The sequence below is a fragment of the Macaca thibetana genome, chromosome 5, assembly GCF_024542745.1.
Source record: "Macaca thibetana thibetana isolate TM-01 chromosome 5, ASM2454274v1, whole genome shotgun sequence".
Lineage (NCBI taxonomy): Eukaryota > Metazoa > Chordata > Mammalia > Primates > Cercopithecidae > Macaca > Macaca thibetana.
Window position 1 is genome coordinate 171,075,625 of NC_065582.1, and position 14,245 is coordinate 171,089,869.

General features: G+C 38.5%; 1 protein-coding gene across 3 annotated transcripts in view; it reads right to left on the reverse strand.

Annotated features, from left to right (window-relative positions):
- CD38 (CD38 molecule) overlaps positions 1 to 14,245 on the reverse strand; it is a 67,563-nt gene that overhangs the window by 20,044 nt on the left and 33,274 nt on the right. For all 3 annotated transcript variants that reach the window (XM_050791666.1, XM_050791665.1, XM_050791664.1), the window contains one exon: positions 7,626 to 7,755. In XM_050791666.1, the coding sequence (XP_050647623.1) occupies positions 7,626 to 7,755 (130 nt within the window). The remainder of the gene's footprint in view (positions 1 to 7,625; positions 7,756 to 14,245) is intronic.

The window sequence follows — 14,245 nt, forward strand, 5'->3', positions numbered from 1 at the left end:
GGTGGCATTAGAGAGTTACAATATTCCTAAGCTTATCTCCAAAAAAACTTTGTCTACATGCTGTTTTCAAGAAGATGTGCTCTTTGATTCTTAAAGAACTATATAACCCCTTCCAAATTCCCTAAATATTCCCTACCCCTACCAAAAAAAAAAAAAATACAATAGATTTTTTGTATTTAAGGGTTCCTCTTAAAGGTACAGAGAGTCAAAGTTCAGAATTATATTCTGTTTTATGAATCTATTTTTTTATTTTTATTTTTATAAGTTCCAGGGTACACATGCAGGAGGTACAGGTTTGTTACATAGGTAAATATGTGCCATGGGTTTGCTGCACCTATTAACCCATCACCTAGGTATTAAGCCCAGTATGCATTAGTTATTTTTCCTAATGTTCTCACTCCCCTCACCCCAACCCCAACAAGCTGCAGTGTGTGTTTTTCCCCTCCCAGTGTCCATGTGTTCTCATTGTTCAGCTCCCACTTATAAGTGAGAACATGTGGTGCTTGCATGTTCCTGTGTTAGTTTGCTGAAGATATGGCTTCTGGCTCCATCCATGTCCCTACAAAGGACATGATTTTATTCCTTTTTATGGCTGCATAATATTCCATGGTGTATACGTACCACATTTTCTTTATCCAGCCTATCATTGATGGGTATTTGGGTTGATTCCACATCTTTGCTATTGTGTGAATGGCATTGCAATGAACATATGCGTGCATGTATCTTTATAACAGAATGATTTTTATTCCTTTGGGTATATACCCAGTAATGGGATTACTGGGTCAAATGGTATTTCTGGTTCTAGATCTTTGAGGAATTGCCACACTGTCTTCCACAATGGTTGAACTAATTTACATTCCCACCAACAATGTAAAAGCATTTTTATCTGTCCACAATCTCACCAGCATCTGTTGTTTCTTGACTTTTCAATAATGCCATTCTGACTGGCATGATATCGTGGTTTTGATTTGCATTTCTCTAATGACTAGTGATATTGAGCTTTTTTCATATGTTGTTGGCCACATGAATGTCTTCTTTTGAGTCTGTTCACGTCCTTTGCCTTTTTGATGGTGCTGTTTATTTTTTTCTTGTAAATTTGTTTAAGTTCTTTGTAAATTCTGGATGTTAGACTTTTGTCAGATGGATAGATCACAAAACTCTTCTCCCATTCTGTAGGTTTTCTTTTCACTCTGATGATAGTTTATTTTGCTGTGCAGAAGCACTTTAATTAGATCTCATTTGTCAATTTTTGCTTTTGTTACAATTGCATTTGGCAATTTCATAATGAAATCTTTGCCTGTGCCTATGTCCTGAATAGTATTGCGTAGATTTTCTTCTAAGGTTTTTACAGTTTTGGGTTATACATTTAAGTCTCTAATTCATCTTAATTTTTTTATGAGTTGCAAGGAAGGGGTCCAGTCTCAATTGTCTGCATATGGCTAAATAGTTCTCAAGCACCAGTTATTAAATAGGGAATACTTTCCCCATTGCTTGCTTTCATCAGGTTTGTCAAAGATCAGACAGCTGTATATGTGCAGTTTTATTTCCGAGATCTCTACTCTGTTCTATTGGTCTACGTGTTTATTTTTGTACCAGTACCATGCTATTTTGGTGTCTGTAGCCTTGTAGTACAGTTTGATGTTGCGTAGTATGATGCCTCCAGCTTTATTCTTTTTGCTTAGGATTGTCTTGGCTATATGAGCTTTTTTTGGTTCCATATAAATTTTAAAATAGTTTCTTCTAATTCTGTGAAGAATGTCAATCGTAGTTTAAAGGGAATAGCATTGAATCTATAAATTACTTTGGGCAGTATGGCCATTTTCACAATATTGATGCTTCCTATCCATGAGGATGGAATGTTTTTCCATTTGTTTGTGTCCTATCTGATTTCCTTGAGCAGTGGATTGCAGTTGTCCACGAAGAGGTCCTTCACTTCCCTTGTTAGCTGTATTCCTAGGTATTTTATTCCCTTTGTGAATGGGAGTTCATTCATGATTTGGCTCTCTGCCTGTGTGTTGGTGGATAGGAATGCTTGTGATTTTTGCACATTGATTTTGTATCCTGAGACTTTGCCGAAGTTGCTTATCAGCTTAAAAAGCTTTGGGGCTGAAAACTGGCACAAGACAAGGATGCCCTCTCTCACCACTCCTATTCAACATAGTATTGGATGTTCTGACTGGGGCAATCGGGCAAGAGAAAGAAATAAAGTCTATTCAAATAGGAAGAAAGGAAATAAAATTGTCTTTGTTTGCAGATGACATGTTTTCCAGTTATAGGATCATGAGTTTGCCAGTATTTTATTGAGAATTTTCACATCGATGTTCTTCAGGATATTGGCCTGAAATTTTCTTTTCTTGTTTTATCTCTGCCAGGTTTTGGTATCAGGATGATGCTAGTCTCATAAAATGAGTTAGGGAGGGGTCCTTCCTTTTCAATTATTTGGAATAGTTTCAGAAGAAAGGGTATTAGCTCTTCTTTGTAACTCTGGTAGAATTCAGGTGTAAATCTGTCTGGTCCTGAGCTTTTTTTTTTTCTGGTTGGTATTTATTACTGCCTCAACTGTAGAATTTGTTATTGGTGTATTTAGGGACTCAACTTCTTCCTGGTTCAGTCTTGGGAGGGTGTATGTATCCAGAAATCTATTCATTTCTTCTAGATTTTCTAGTTTATTTGCATAGAGGTATTTATATTATTATCTGATGGTTGTTTGTATTTCTGTGGGATCAGTGGTGATATCCCCTTTATCATTTTATTGTATCCATCTGATTCTTCTCTCTTTTCTTTTTTATTAGTCTAGCTAGTCATCTATCCATTTTATTAATTTTTTTTTTTTCAAAAAACCACCTCCTGCATTCATTTATTTTTTGAAGGGATTTTTGTGTCTCTATCTCCTTCAATTCTGCTCTGAGCTTGGTTATTTCTTGTCTTCTGCTAGCTTTGGGATTTGTTTTCTCTTGGTTCTCTAGCTCTTTTAGTTGTGACGTTAGGATGTCGATTTGATATCTTCCTAGCTTTTTGATGTGGGCATTTAGTGCTATAAATTTCTCTCTTAACACTACTTTTATTGCATCCCAGAGATTCTGATACATGGTCTTTTTCATATTAATTTCAAAGAACTTGTTAATTTCTGGCTTAATTTTATTATTTACCCAGGAGTCATTCAGGAGCAGGTTGTTCAATTTCCATGTAATTGGTTTTCAGTGAGTTTCTTAATCTTGAGTTCTAATTTGATTGTGCTGTGGTCTGTGAGACTGTTACGATTTTAGTTCTTCTGCATTTGCTGAGAAGTAATTTACTTCCAATTGTGTGATCAATTTTAGAGTAGATGCCATGTGGCACCAAGAGTAATGTATATTCTGTTGCTTTGTCATGGAGAGTTTGGTAGATTATCTATCAGGTCCACTTGATCCTGAGCTGAGCTCAGGTCGTGAATATCTTTGTTAATTTTCTGTCTTGATGATCTGTCTAATATTGACAGTGGGGTGTTAAATTCTCCCACTATTATTGTGTGGGTATCTAAGTCTCTTTGTAGGTCTCTAAGAACTTGTTTTATGAATCTCAGTGTTCCTATATTGGGTGCATACATGTTTAAGATTATTCTCTCTCCTTGTTGAATTCACCCCTTTATCATTATGTAATACCGTTTTTTATTTTTTGATTTTTGTTGGTTTAAAGTCTGTTTTGTCATAAACTAGGATTGCAACCCCTGCTTTTTCCATTTTCCATTTGCTTTGTAAATATTCCTCCATCCCTTTATTTTGAGTCTATGTGTGTCTTTGCATGTGAGATGGGTCTCTTGTATACAGCACACCAATTGATCTTGACTATCCAGCTTGTCATTCTATGTCTTTTAATTGGGACATTTAGCCCATTTACACTTAAGGCTAATTTTGTTACGTGTGAATTTGATCCAGTTATCATGATGCTAGCTGGTTATTTTGAAGACTTGTTTATGTAGTTGCTTCATAGTGTCATTGGTCTGTGTACTTCGGTGTGTTTCTGTAGTGGATGATAATGGTTTTTCCTTTCCATATTTAGTGCTTCCTTCAGGAGCTCTTGCAAGGCAGGACTGGTGGTGATGAATTCCCTTACCTTTTGCTTGTCTGAAAAAGATTTTATTTCTCCTTCATTTATGAAGCTTAGTTTGGTTAGATACGAAATTCAAGGTTGGAAATTATTTTCTTTAAGAATGTTGAATTTTGGCCCCCAGTCTCTTCTGGTTTGTAGGGTTTCTGCTGAGAGGTCTGCTGTTTGTCTAATGGGCTTCCCTATATAGGTGACCTGCAGAATCTGATGATTATGTGTCTTGGGGTTGATCTTCTCATGGAGTATCTTACTGGGGTCCTCTGGATTTCCTGAATTTGAATGTTGGCCTGTCTTGCTAGGTTGAAGAAGTTCTCCTGGATGATGTCCTGAAGGGTTTTTTCCAACTTGGTTCCGTTCTTCCTGTCTCTTTCAGGTACCCCCAATCAGTCATAGGTTCTTTTTACATAATCCCATAGTTCTCAGAGGTTTCGTTCATTCCTTTTCATTCTTTTTTGTCTAATCTTGTCTGCCTGTCTTATTTCAGCAAGATAGTCTTCAAGCTCTGATATCCTTTCTTCCGTTTGATCTATTCAGTTATTGATAGTTGTGTTTGCATCGTGAAGTTCCCATGTTGGAACTTTTTCAGCTCCATCGGGTCATTTATGTTCCTCTCTAAACTGGTTATTCTCTTTAACAGCTCCTGTGTTTTATCATGGTTCTTAGCTTCTTTGCAATGGGTATGAACATACACCTTTAGCTCAGTGAATTTCATTATTACGCATCTTCTGAAGTCTACTTCTGTCAATTCATCCATCTCAGCCTCAGCCCAGGTCTTTTTTTTTTAACATTGGGTAAATGTAGCTAGTATCTTTAGTTTTTTTATACTTTAAGTTCTGGGTTACATGTGCAGAATGTGCAGTTTTATTACATAGGTATACATATGTCATGGTGGTTTGCTGCACCCATCAACCCATCATCTACATTAGGTATTTCTCCCTAATGTTATCCCTCACCTAGTTCCCCTCTCCAACATGCCCTGTTGTGTGATGTTCCCCTCCCTGTATCCATGTGTTCTCATTGTTCAACTCCCACTTATGAGTGAGAACATGTGGTCTTTGGTTTTCTGATCTTGTGATAGTTTGCTGAGAATGATGGTTTCCAGCTTCATCCATGTCCCTGCAAAGGACATGAACTCATTCTTTTTTATGGGTTTCAGCCGAGTTCTATGCCCTTGTTGGAGATGTGTTAAAATCATCTGGAGGAGAAGAGGCACAATGGTTTTTTGAGTTTTCAGCATTTTTGTACTGATTCTTTCTCATCTTCATGTATTTATCTACCTTTGATCTTTGAGGCTACTGACCTTTGGGTGGGTTTTTGTGGGGTCTTTTTCATTGATGTTGTTGCTTTCTGTTTTTTCTTTTAGCAGTCAGACCCTTTCTTCCATAGGGCTGCTGCAGTGTGCAGGGGTTCCACTCCAGACCCTATTCACCTGGGTTCCTCCCACACCTGAAAGTATCACCAGTGGAGGCTACAGAACAGCAAAGATGACAGCCTGCTCCTTCTTCTAAAAGCTTCATTCCAGAGGGGTACCGGCCTGATGCCAGCCGGAGCTCTCCTGTATGATGTGTCTGTCAACCCCTGTTGGGCAGTCTCCCCCAGTAAGGAGACACAGGGGTCAGGGATTGACTTGAGGAGGCAATGTGTCCTTTAGCAGAGTTGGTGTGCTGTGCTAGGAGAATCCCTTTTGTCAGGATCAGCTGCTGTCTTCAGAGTCGGCAGGCAGGAATGATTAAATCCACTGAAGATGCGCCCACAGCCGCCCCTTCTGCCAGGTGCTCTGTCCCAGGGAGATGGAGGTTTTGTCTGCAAGCCCCTGACTGGGGTTGTTACCTTTCCTTCAGAGATGCCCTGCCCAGTGAGGAGGAATCTAGAGAAGCAGTCTGGCCACAGCCACGTTGCCACACCCAGTCCAGACTTCCCAGCCTCCTTAGCACTATCAGGGGAAAACCGCCTATTAAAGCCTCAGTAATGGTGGATGCTGCTCCCCCACCCAGCTCCATCATCCCAGGTCAACTTCAGACTGCTGTGCCAGCAGCAAGAATTTCAAGCCAGTGGTTCTTAGCTTGCTGGGCTCTGTAGGAGTGAGACCTGCTGAGCGAGACCACTTGGATCCCTGGCTTCAGACTCCTTTCCAGGGGAGTAAACAGTGCTGTCCCACTGGGGTTCCAGGCACCACTGGGGTTCCAGGCACCACTGAGGTAGGAAAAACACTCCTGCACCTAGCTTGGTGTCTGCCCAAACAGCAGCTCAGTTTTGTGCCTGAAATCCAGGGCCCTGGTGGTGTAGACACATGAGGAAACCTCCTGATCTCAGATGGAAATGCAGAAATCACCCACCTTCTGCATCAGTCTCACTGGGAGCTGCAGACTGGAGCTGTTCCTATTCAGCCATCTTGGCTCCTCCCCCTATTCATTCTTAATGGGAGTCAGTGAAGGATACTGGTTTAAAGCATGGGACCGAAAACCCCAGTCCTCATTGAAGCCCAGCATCATCATCACTTATCACATGTTTCACCTTGAGCAACCAAAACATCACTAAGCCCCACTTTCTACACCTGTAAAATGGTAACGATAATGACTGAAATAAACTACTGGGGTGCTAGGGAAATTAACTGAGATAAATGCAAGTAAATTGCTTAGCATACTATCCATCGCATAGTCACTTATTTGACAAATGTCAGCCTGGGTTATTATTTGCCAAACACCTTTTCTGCATAGGGCATCATGCCTGGTGAATGGAGAAGTTTCACAATGACTCCAGCTCACTAACAATGGAATGAGAGGCTGAAATTTCTGGGTGGTTTTAAGGGCTTCACAAAGAAAATTTTAGGCATGCGGAATTTTGCCTTAAACATCGACTATAGAAAAGGTGCACTCTGATAGACCTTTTCCAATATAACCAATGTATTAGAATCCAGGCCTCTGTGGCTCCAAGTCTCATACTACTTACATTTAAACTGGTCACTTTCAAGCCTGCCACACTTGGGCAACACTGGTCACCTAAACACACCAAGCCTCAGTTTTCTCACTGGTAAAATGGGGATGCTGACACCTGACCTGCCCATTCCACAGAATGGCTATGAAGGCCTAAGAAGATAAGGATTAGGAGAGTCTTTTGTAAGCAAGAAAAAGAAAAAAAGCACTCTGCAAGTGTAATTTGGCATTGTTATTATTACTACTACTACTATCATTAAGTCAGGGGAAAGTTTTGTTATTATATAGGTTGTGTTAATTTGTTTGTTTGAGTTGGGTTTGGTGTTAGGTTTTTTCTGCCTAGTTTTTGGCCAAAGCCCCTTTCCTATTTCTGTATCCCCATTTATCTTATCCCCATTTATCTCTTATCTCCCTTCTCCAGAAGTACTAAATCTTGATTATATCATGGCCCCTCAATGGCCTGCAAATTCCATTCCTACCAACCACACTCACACTATAATGTATGGATTTTTCCTCTTCCTTCATTCTAATCAAAATTTGGACCCATGAATTTTTACCACTGGCTTTTATCCCCAGTTTTAAAATCAATGGCATACCCCCAATTACCTTGTTGCAAGGTACGGTCTGAGTTCCCAACTTCACTAGTGGCTGATAGTCTTCTTCTGTAATGTTGCAAGGATATTTTGAAATAAATGCACCCTTGAATGCATCCCATACACTTTGGCAGTCTACATGTCTGTGAGATAAAACACAGAAAATAAAACATAAATTATTCTATTTAAAAAATATTTTTGGAGCATAATTATTTTTTAGAATCTCATTTAGGAAGCATCTATCATATGCCAGGTAGTCCATACCTATCATCTCATCTCACATGTGGTCTACCAGGGGTACAAAGAGAAGCTGATACCATTCCTTCTGACACTATTCCAAATAATAGAAAAACAGGGACTCCTCCATAAGTCATTTTATGAGGCCAGTATCATCCTGATACTGAAACCTGGCAGAGACACAACAAAAAAGAAAATTTCAGTCCAATATCCCTGATGAACATCAATGCAAAAATCCTCACTAAAATACTGACAAACTGAATCCAGCAGCACATCAAAAAGCTTATCTACCATGATCAAGTAGGCTTCATCTCTGGTATGCAAGTCTGGTTCAACATACACAAATCAATAAACATAATCCATCACATAAACAGAACCAATGACAAAAACCACATGATTATCTCAATAGATGCAGAAAAGTCCTTCAATAAAATTCAACATCCCTTCAGGCTAAAAACTCTCCATAAACTAGGTATCGATGGAACATATCTCAAAATAATAAGAGCTATTTCTGACAAACCCATAGCCCATATCATACTAAATGGGCAAAAGCTGGAAGCATTCCCATTGAAAAGTGGTGTAAGACAAGGATGCCCTCTCTCACCACTCCTATTCAACATAATATTGAAGTTCTGGCCAGAGCAATCAGACAAAATAAATAAATACAGGGTACTCATATAGGAAGAGAGAAAGTCAAATTGTCTCTGTGTGCAGACAACATGATTGTATATTTAGGAAACCCCATCATCTCAGTACAAAACCTCCTTAAGCTGAGAAGCAACTTCAGCAAAGTCTCAGGATATAAAATCAGTGTGCAAAAATCACAAGCATTCCTATACACCAAAAATAGACAAGCAGAGAGCCAAATTATGAGTGAACACCCATTCAGAATTGCTACAAAGAGAATAAAATACCTAGGAATATAACTTATAAGAGACATAAAGGACCTTTTCAAGGAGAACTACAAACCTCTTACGGAAATAAGAAAGGAAACAAACAAATAGAAAAAAAAATCCATGCTCATGGATAGGAAGAATAAATATCGTGAAAATGGCCATACTGCCCAAAGTAATTTATAGATTCAATGCCATTCCCATCAAGCTACCATTGACTTTCTTCATAGAATTAGAAAAAAACTACTTTAAATTTCCTATGGAACCAAAAAAGAGTCCATATAGCCAAGACAATTCTAAGCAAAAAGAACAAAGCCAGAGGCATCACATTACCTGACTACAAAGTGTACTACAAGACTACAGTAATCAAAACAGCATGGTACCAGTACCAAAACAGATATATAGACCAATGGAACAGAATGGAGGCCTTGGACATGCACAGTGGCTCATGCCTGTAATCCCAGCACTTTGGGAGGCCAAGGCGGGCAGATCACAGGTAAGGAGTTCAAGACCAGCCTGACCAACATGGTGAAACCCCATCTCTACTAAAAATACAAAAATTAGCCAGGCGTGGTGGTGCGTGCCTGTAATCCCAGCTACTCAGGAAGCTGAGGCAGGAGAATTGCTTGAACCAGGGAGGCAGAGGTTGCAGTGAGCCGAGATCATGCCACTGCACTCCAGCCTGGGTGACACAGCAAGATCTCGTCTCAAAGAAAAAAAAAACAGAACAGAGACCTCAGAAATAATACCACACATCTATAACCATCTGATCTTCAGCAAACCTGACAAAAACAAGCAACGGGGAAAGGATTTCCTATTTAATTAATGGTGCCAGGAAAACTGGCTAGCCATAAACAGAAAGCAAAAACTGGACCCCTTCCTTACACCTTATACAAAAATTAACTCAAGATGGATTAAAGACTTAAATGTAAAACCTAAAACCATAAAAACCCTAGAAGAAAACCTATGCAATACCATTCAGGACATAGGCATGGGCAAAGACTTCATGACTAAAACACCAAAAGCAATTGCCACAAAAGCCAAAATTGACAAATGGGATCTAATTAAACTAAAGAGCTTCTGCACACCAAAAGAAACTATCATCAGAGTGAACAAGCAACTGACAGAATGGGAGAAAAATTTTGCAATCTATCCATCTGACAAAGGTCTAATATTCAGAATCTACAAGGAACTTAAACAAATTTACAAGAAAAAAATAACCCCATCAAAAAGTGGGCAAAGGTTGTTAACAGATGCTTCTCAAAAGAAGACATTTATGCAGCCAACAAACATATGAAAAAAACCTTATCATCACTGGTCATTAGAGAAATGCAAATCAAAACCACAATGGATACCATCTCATGCCAGTTAGAATGATGATCATTAAAAACTCAGGAAAAAACCAATGCTGATGAGGCTATGGAGAAATAGGAATGCTTTTACACTCTTGGTGGGAGTGTGAATTAGTTCAACCACTGTGGAAGACAGTGTGGCAATTCCTCAAGGATCTAGAACCAGAAATACCATTTGACCCAGCAATCCCATTATTGGGTATATACCCAAAGGAGTATAAATCATTCTACTATAAAGACACATCCACACGTATGTTTATTGAAGCACTATTTACAAGACTTAGAGCCAACCCAAATGCCCATAAATGATAGACTGAATAAAGAAAATGTGGCACACATACACCATGGAATACATAAAAAAGAATGAGTTTATGTCCTTTGCAGGGACATGGATGAAGCTGGAAGCCATCATTCTCAGCTAAAAAACACAGGAACAGAAAACCAAACACTGCATGTTCTCACTCATAAGTTGGAGTTGAACAGTGAGAACACATGGACACAGGGAGGGGAACAACACACACTGGGACCTATTTGGGGGTTGGGGGCAATGGGAGGGAGAGCATTAGGACAAATACCTAATGCATGTGGGGCTTAAAACCTAGATGATGGGTTGATAGGTTAAGCAAATCACCGTGGCACATGTATACCTATGTAACAAACCTGCACGTTCTGCACATGTATCCCAGAACTTAAAGTAAACTTTAAAAAAAGATAACTCAAAAATCAATCAATTTAATATGCTGTATTTTGTAGAATAAATGACAAAAACCATATGATCATCTCTAAAGAGACACACAAAAATATTAGACAAAATCCAACACTCTTCTGATGAAAAAAAAAAAACAGTGAGAAATTACAAATAAAATGAAATTTCCTCAACCTGATAAAATTCATCTATTAAACCCCACAGCTAACATTATACATAATGGCAAAAGACTGGATGCTCCCCCTTAAGATCAAGTACAGTCCAAAGATGTCTGATTTCATTACTTATATTCAACATTGTATTGGAGTTCTAGCCAAGGAATTTAGGTGAGAAAAAGAAACTAAACTCATCCAGATTAGAAAGGAAGAAGTAAACCTATCCCCTTAATGGATGACATGATACTGTATATAGAAAATTCTAAGAAATCCACAAAAAGGAAACTGTTAGAACGAATGAACATGTTCAGCAAGGTTTCAGGTTACAAAATCAGTATACAAAAGTCAATTGCATTTCTATATACTATCAATGAAAAATATAAAATTGAAATTTAAAAAATTCCATTCATAATAGCAGCAAAACAACTAATATTCTCAGGAGTAAATATAACAAAGAACTGTAGGACGGGAATGCTGAAAAATCCAGAACACTGTTAAAAAGTAAAGAAGACCTGAAAGAATGGAAAAACATTCTACATTCATGGATCAGAAGACTTAAGACTTAGTATTTTTTTGTTTGTTTTTTGGTTTTTGTTTTTGAGACGGAATCTCACCCTGTTGCCCAGGCTGGAGTGCAATGGCGCAATCTTGGCTCACTGCAACCTCCGCCTCCCGGGTTCAAACAATTCTCCTGCCTCAGCCTCCTGAGTAGCTGGGATTACAGGCACACACCACCATGCCTAGTTTTTTATTGTTTTTTTTTTTTAGTAGAAACGGGGTTTTACCATGTTAGCCAGGCTGGTCTCGAACTCCTGACCTCGTGATCTACCCGCCTCGACCTCCCAAAGTGCTGGGATTAGAGGCGTGAGCCACTGCGCCCGGCCAGAAGACTTAATATTGTTAAGATGACAGTATTCTCTAAGCTGATTTACAGCTTCGATGCAATAGGCATAAAAATCCCAGTTCCCTCTTTTGCAGATAGTGACAGTTTATCCTAAAATTCATATGGAAATGTAAGGAACACAGAAGAGCCAAAAATCCTGAAAAAGAAGACCAAAGCTGAAGAGACACATACTTCCTGATTTCAAAACTTACTACAATGCTCGTAATCAAGACAATTGGTACTGGCATAATGATGTAATCACAGGACCAGTTCTAACTGGCCCTACTCTGTTGATAATAGTATGTCAAGTTATTCTACAGGCACAAAGCCAAAAAGTTGTAAGTCATGCAGCCGAAGAATGCAGAAAAGAAGACGTCAACCTTGAATAACACCCAGAAGAAAAATTCCTCTCCTCCCCACCACAGAAGCAAATGGTCAAGACATGACTGGAACCTGAGGGCCCAAACATTTTTAAAAGCAAGAAACCTGAGCCCAAGCATGTCCAGTGTTAAGACCCCTTACCAAACCTTACCATAAATGGTCCTGTTTAAAGTCCTTCTAATCGAAACCTGCCCCACCAGTGCTTCTGCATACTAGTTTACCCTCCCTAACCCGTAAAACTTGTCCCAGATCCCAGATGGGGAGACAGATTTGAACTTTGCCTCCTAATTCCTTGCAAGCCAACCTCACGATAAAGGTTTTGCTTTTCTCAAAAACCAGTTCCATAATATTGGCTTCTCTATCTGTCAGGCAGCAAGCACATTGTTCAGTAACAATGACAGAAATATAGATCAATGGAATAAAGAGTCCAGAAATAAAGTCTTAGAGTTATCATCAATTAATTTTAGACAAGAGTGCCAAGGCCATTCAATGGGGGAAAAAAATCACTTTTCAACAAATGGTACAGGGACAACAAGATATCCACATACAAAAGAATAAATTAGGACCCCTATTTTACACCACATACAAAAATTGTCTCAAAATGAATGAAAGACCTAAGTATGAGAGGTAAAATTTAAAAATTCTTAGAGGCAAACATAGAATAAAGAAATTGTCATAACCTTAGATTAGGTAATTATTTCTTAAATATGATATCAAAAGCACAGCAACAAAAGAAAAAATATATAAACTACACTTTATCAAAATTAAAATCCTATGTTCTTCAAAGGACACCATCAAGAAAGTGAAAATAAAATTCACAGAATGGATTAAAATATTTGCAAATATTATTTATGTTTCAGGACTTGCATCCAGAATAATAAAGAGCTCTTATAATTCAATAATAAATGGATAACCCAATTAACAAATAGGCCAATAATTTTATACACTTTTTTATAAGAGATACAAAAATGGCTAATAAACACATTTAAAAATGCTCAACATCATTAGTCACTAGGGAAGTAGAAATCAAAACCAAGAGATACCACTTACCCACTCACTAGGATTGGGTTAGGGGTTGAATTATGTCCCATTTGAAATTCACATGATGAAGTCCTCAGTCCAGTACCTTAAAATGTGACCGTTTAAAAATAGAACAGTTGCAGGTGTAATTAATTAATGCAAGGGTGGCATCCAACAATCATGTTTTAATAAGCCCTCCAGGCAATTCTGATGCAAGTTTAGGTTCGAGAATCATTGGGTTATACACGAAAATGTGAAGAGTTCAACAGTGGTTTCTTTCCAATATCTGAGCACCATATTTCTACTTGATCCACACTCGCCTTTGACAGCCCTGCCAGGAAACCATTATTAACCTGGTTTTCTCTGTACATTATATATTTAAGGGAAAAAAAGCTTATTACATTTTGTATTTCAATGTCAATCAAACTTTATGGGGCACCATTGTGGATAGTTTAGAGAAAAGAGATTTGGCATCAATTTCGCTTTAGGGGATCTTGTTTTGATTCCATTAATTAATGCAGTGGCCTTCTCGGGAACTTTCTGTTCCCATACTCCAACTCCCTCATAAAACTCTTCTACATCTTTCCTTAGCAGCATCTTTGCAGACAAAGATGGAAGAATAAGATAATTTTCTGCTATAAAAGATCTGGCCGGAAAGAGAAATTCATGTGCACTGAGCACCTACATGTACCAGATGCTTTCAAGAGTGTGTTCATATATAATCACCAAAACTTGTATTGAATCCCACAGAGAATTAAAAAACCTCCAAAATTATTTTTATTCTTCTTGGGTATATATACCCTACTTCAAGAAACATTACCTCAGCATTCAAGAAAAGTCCAGGTTACAAATTTAACAGAATTCCTTGTTTAGATGGAGCAGAGCTATAGAGCATTAGAGTTGAAACAGACCTCGGAAGAGTTTGTAACTTAACTCTTTGCCCTTTCTACATCTTATGAATCCGAGCTTTCAGTGTGCCCTACAAATAAGAGAAAACGAGGAGAGC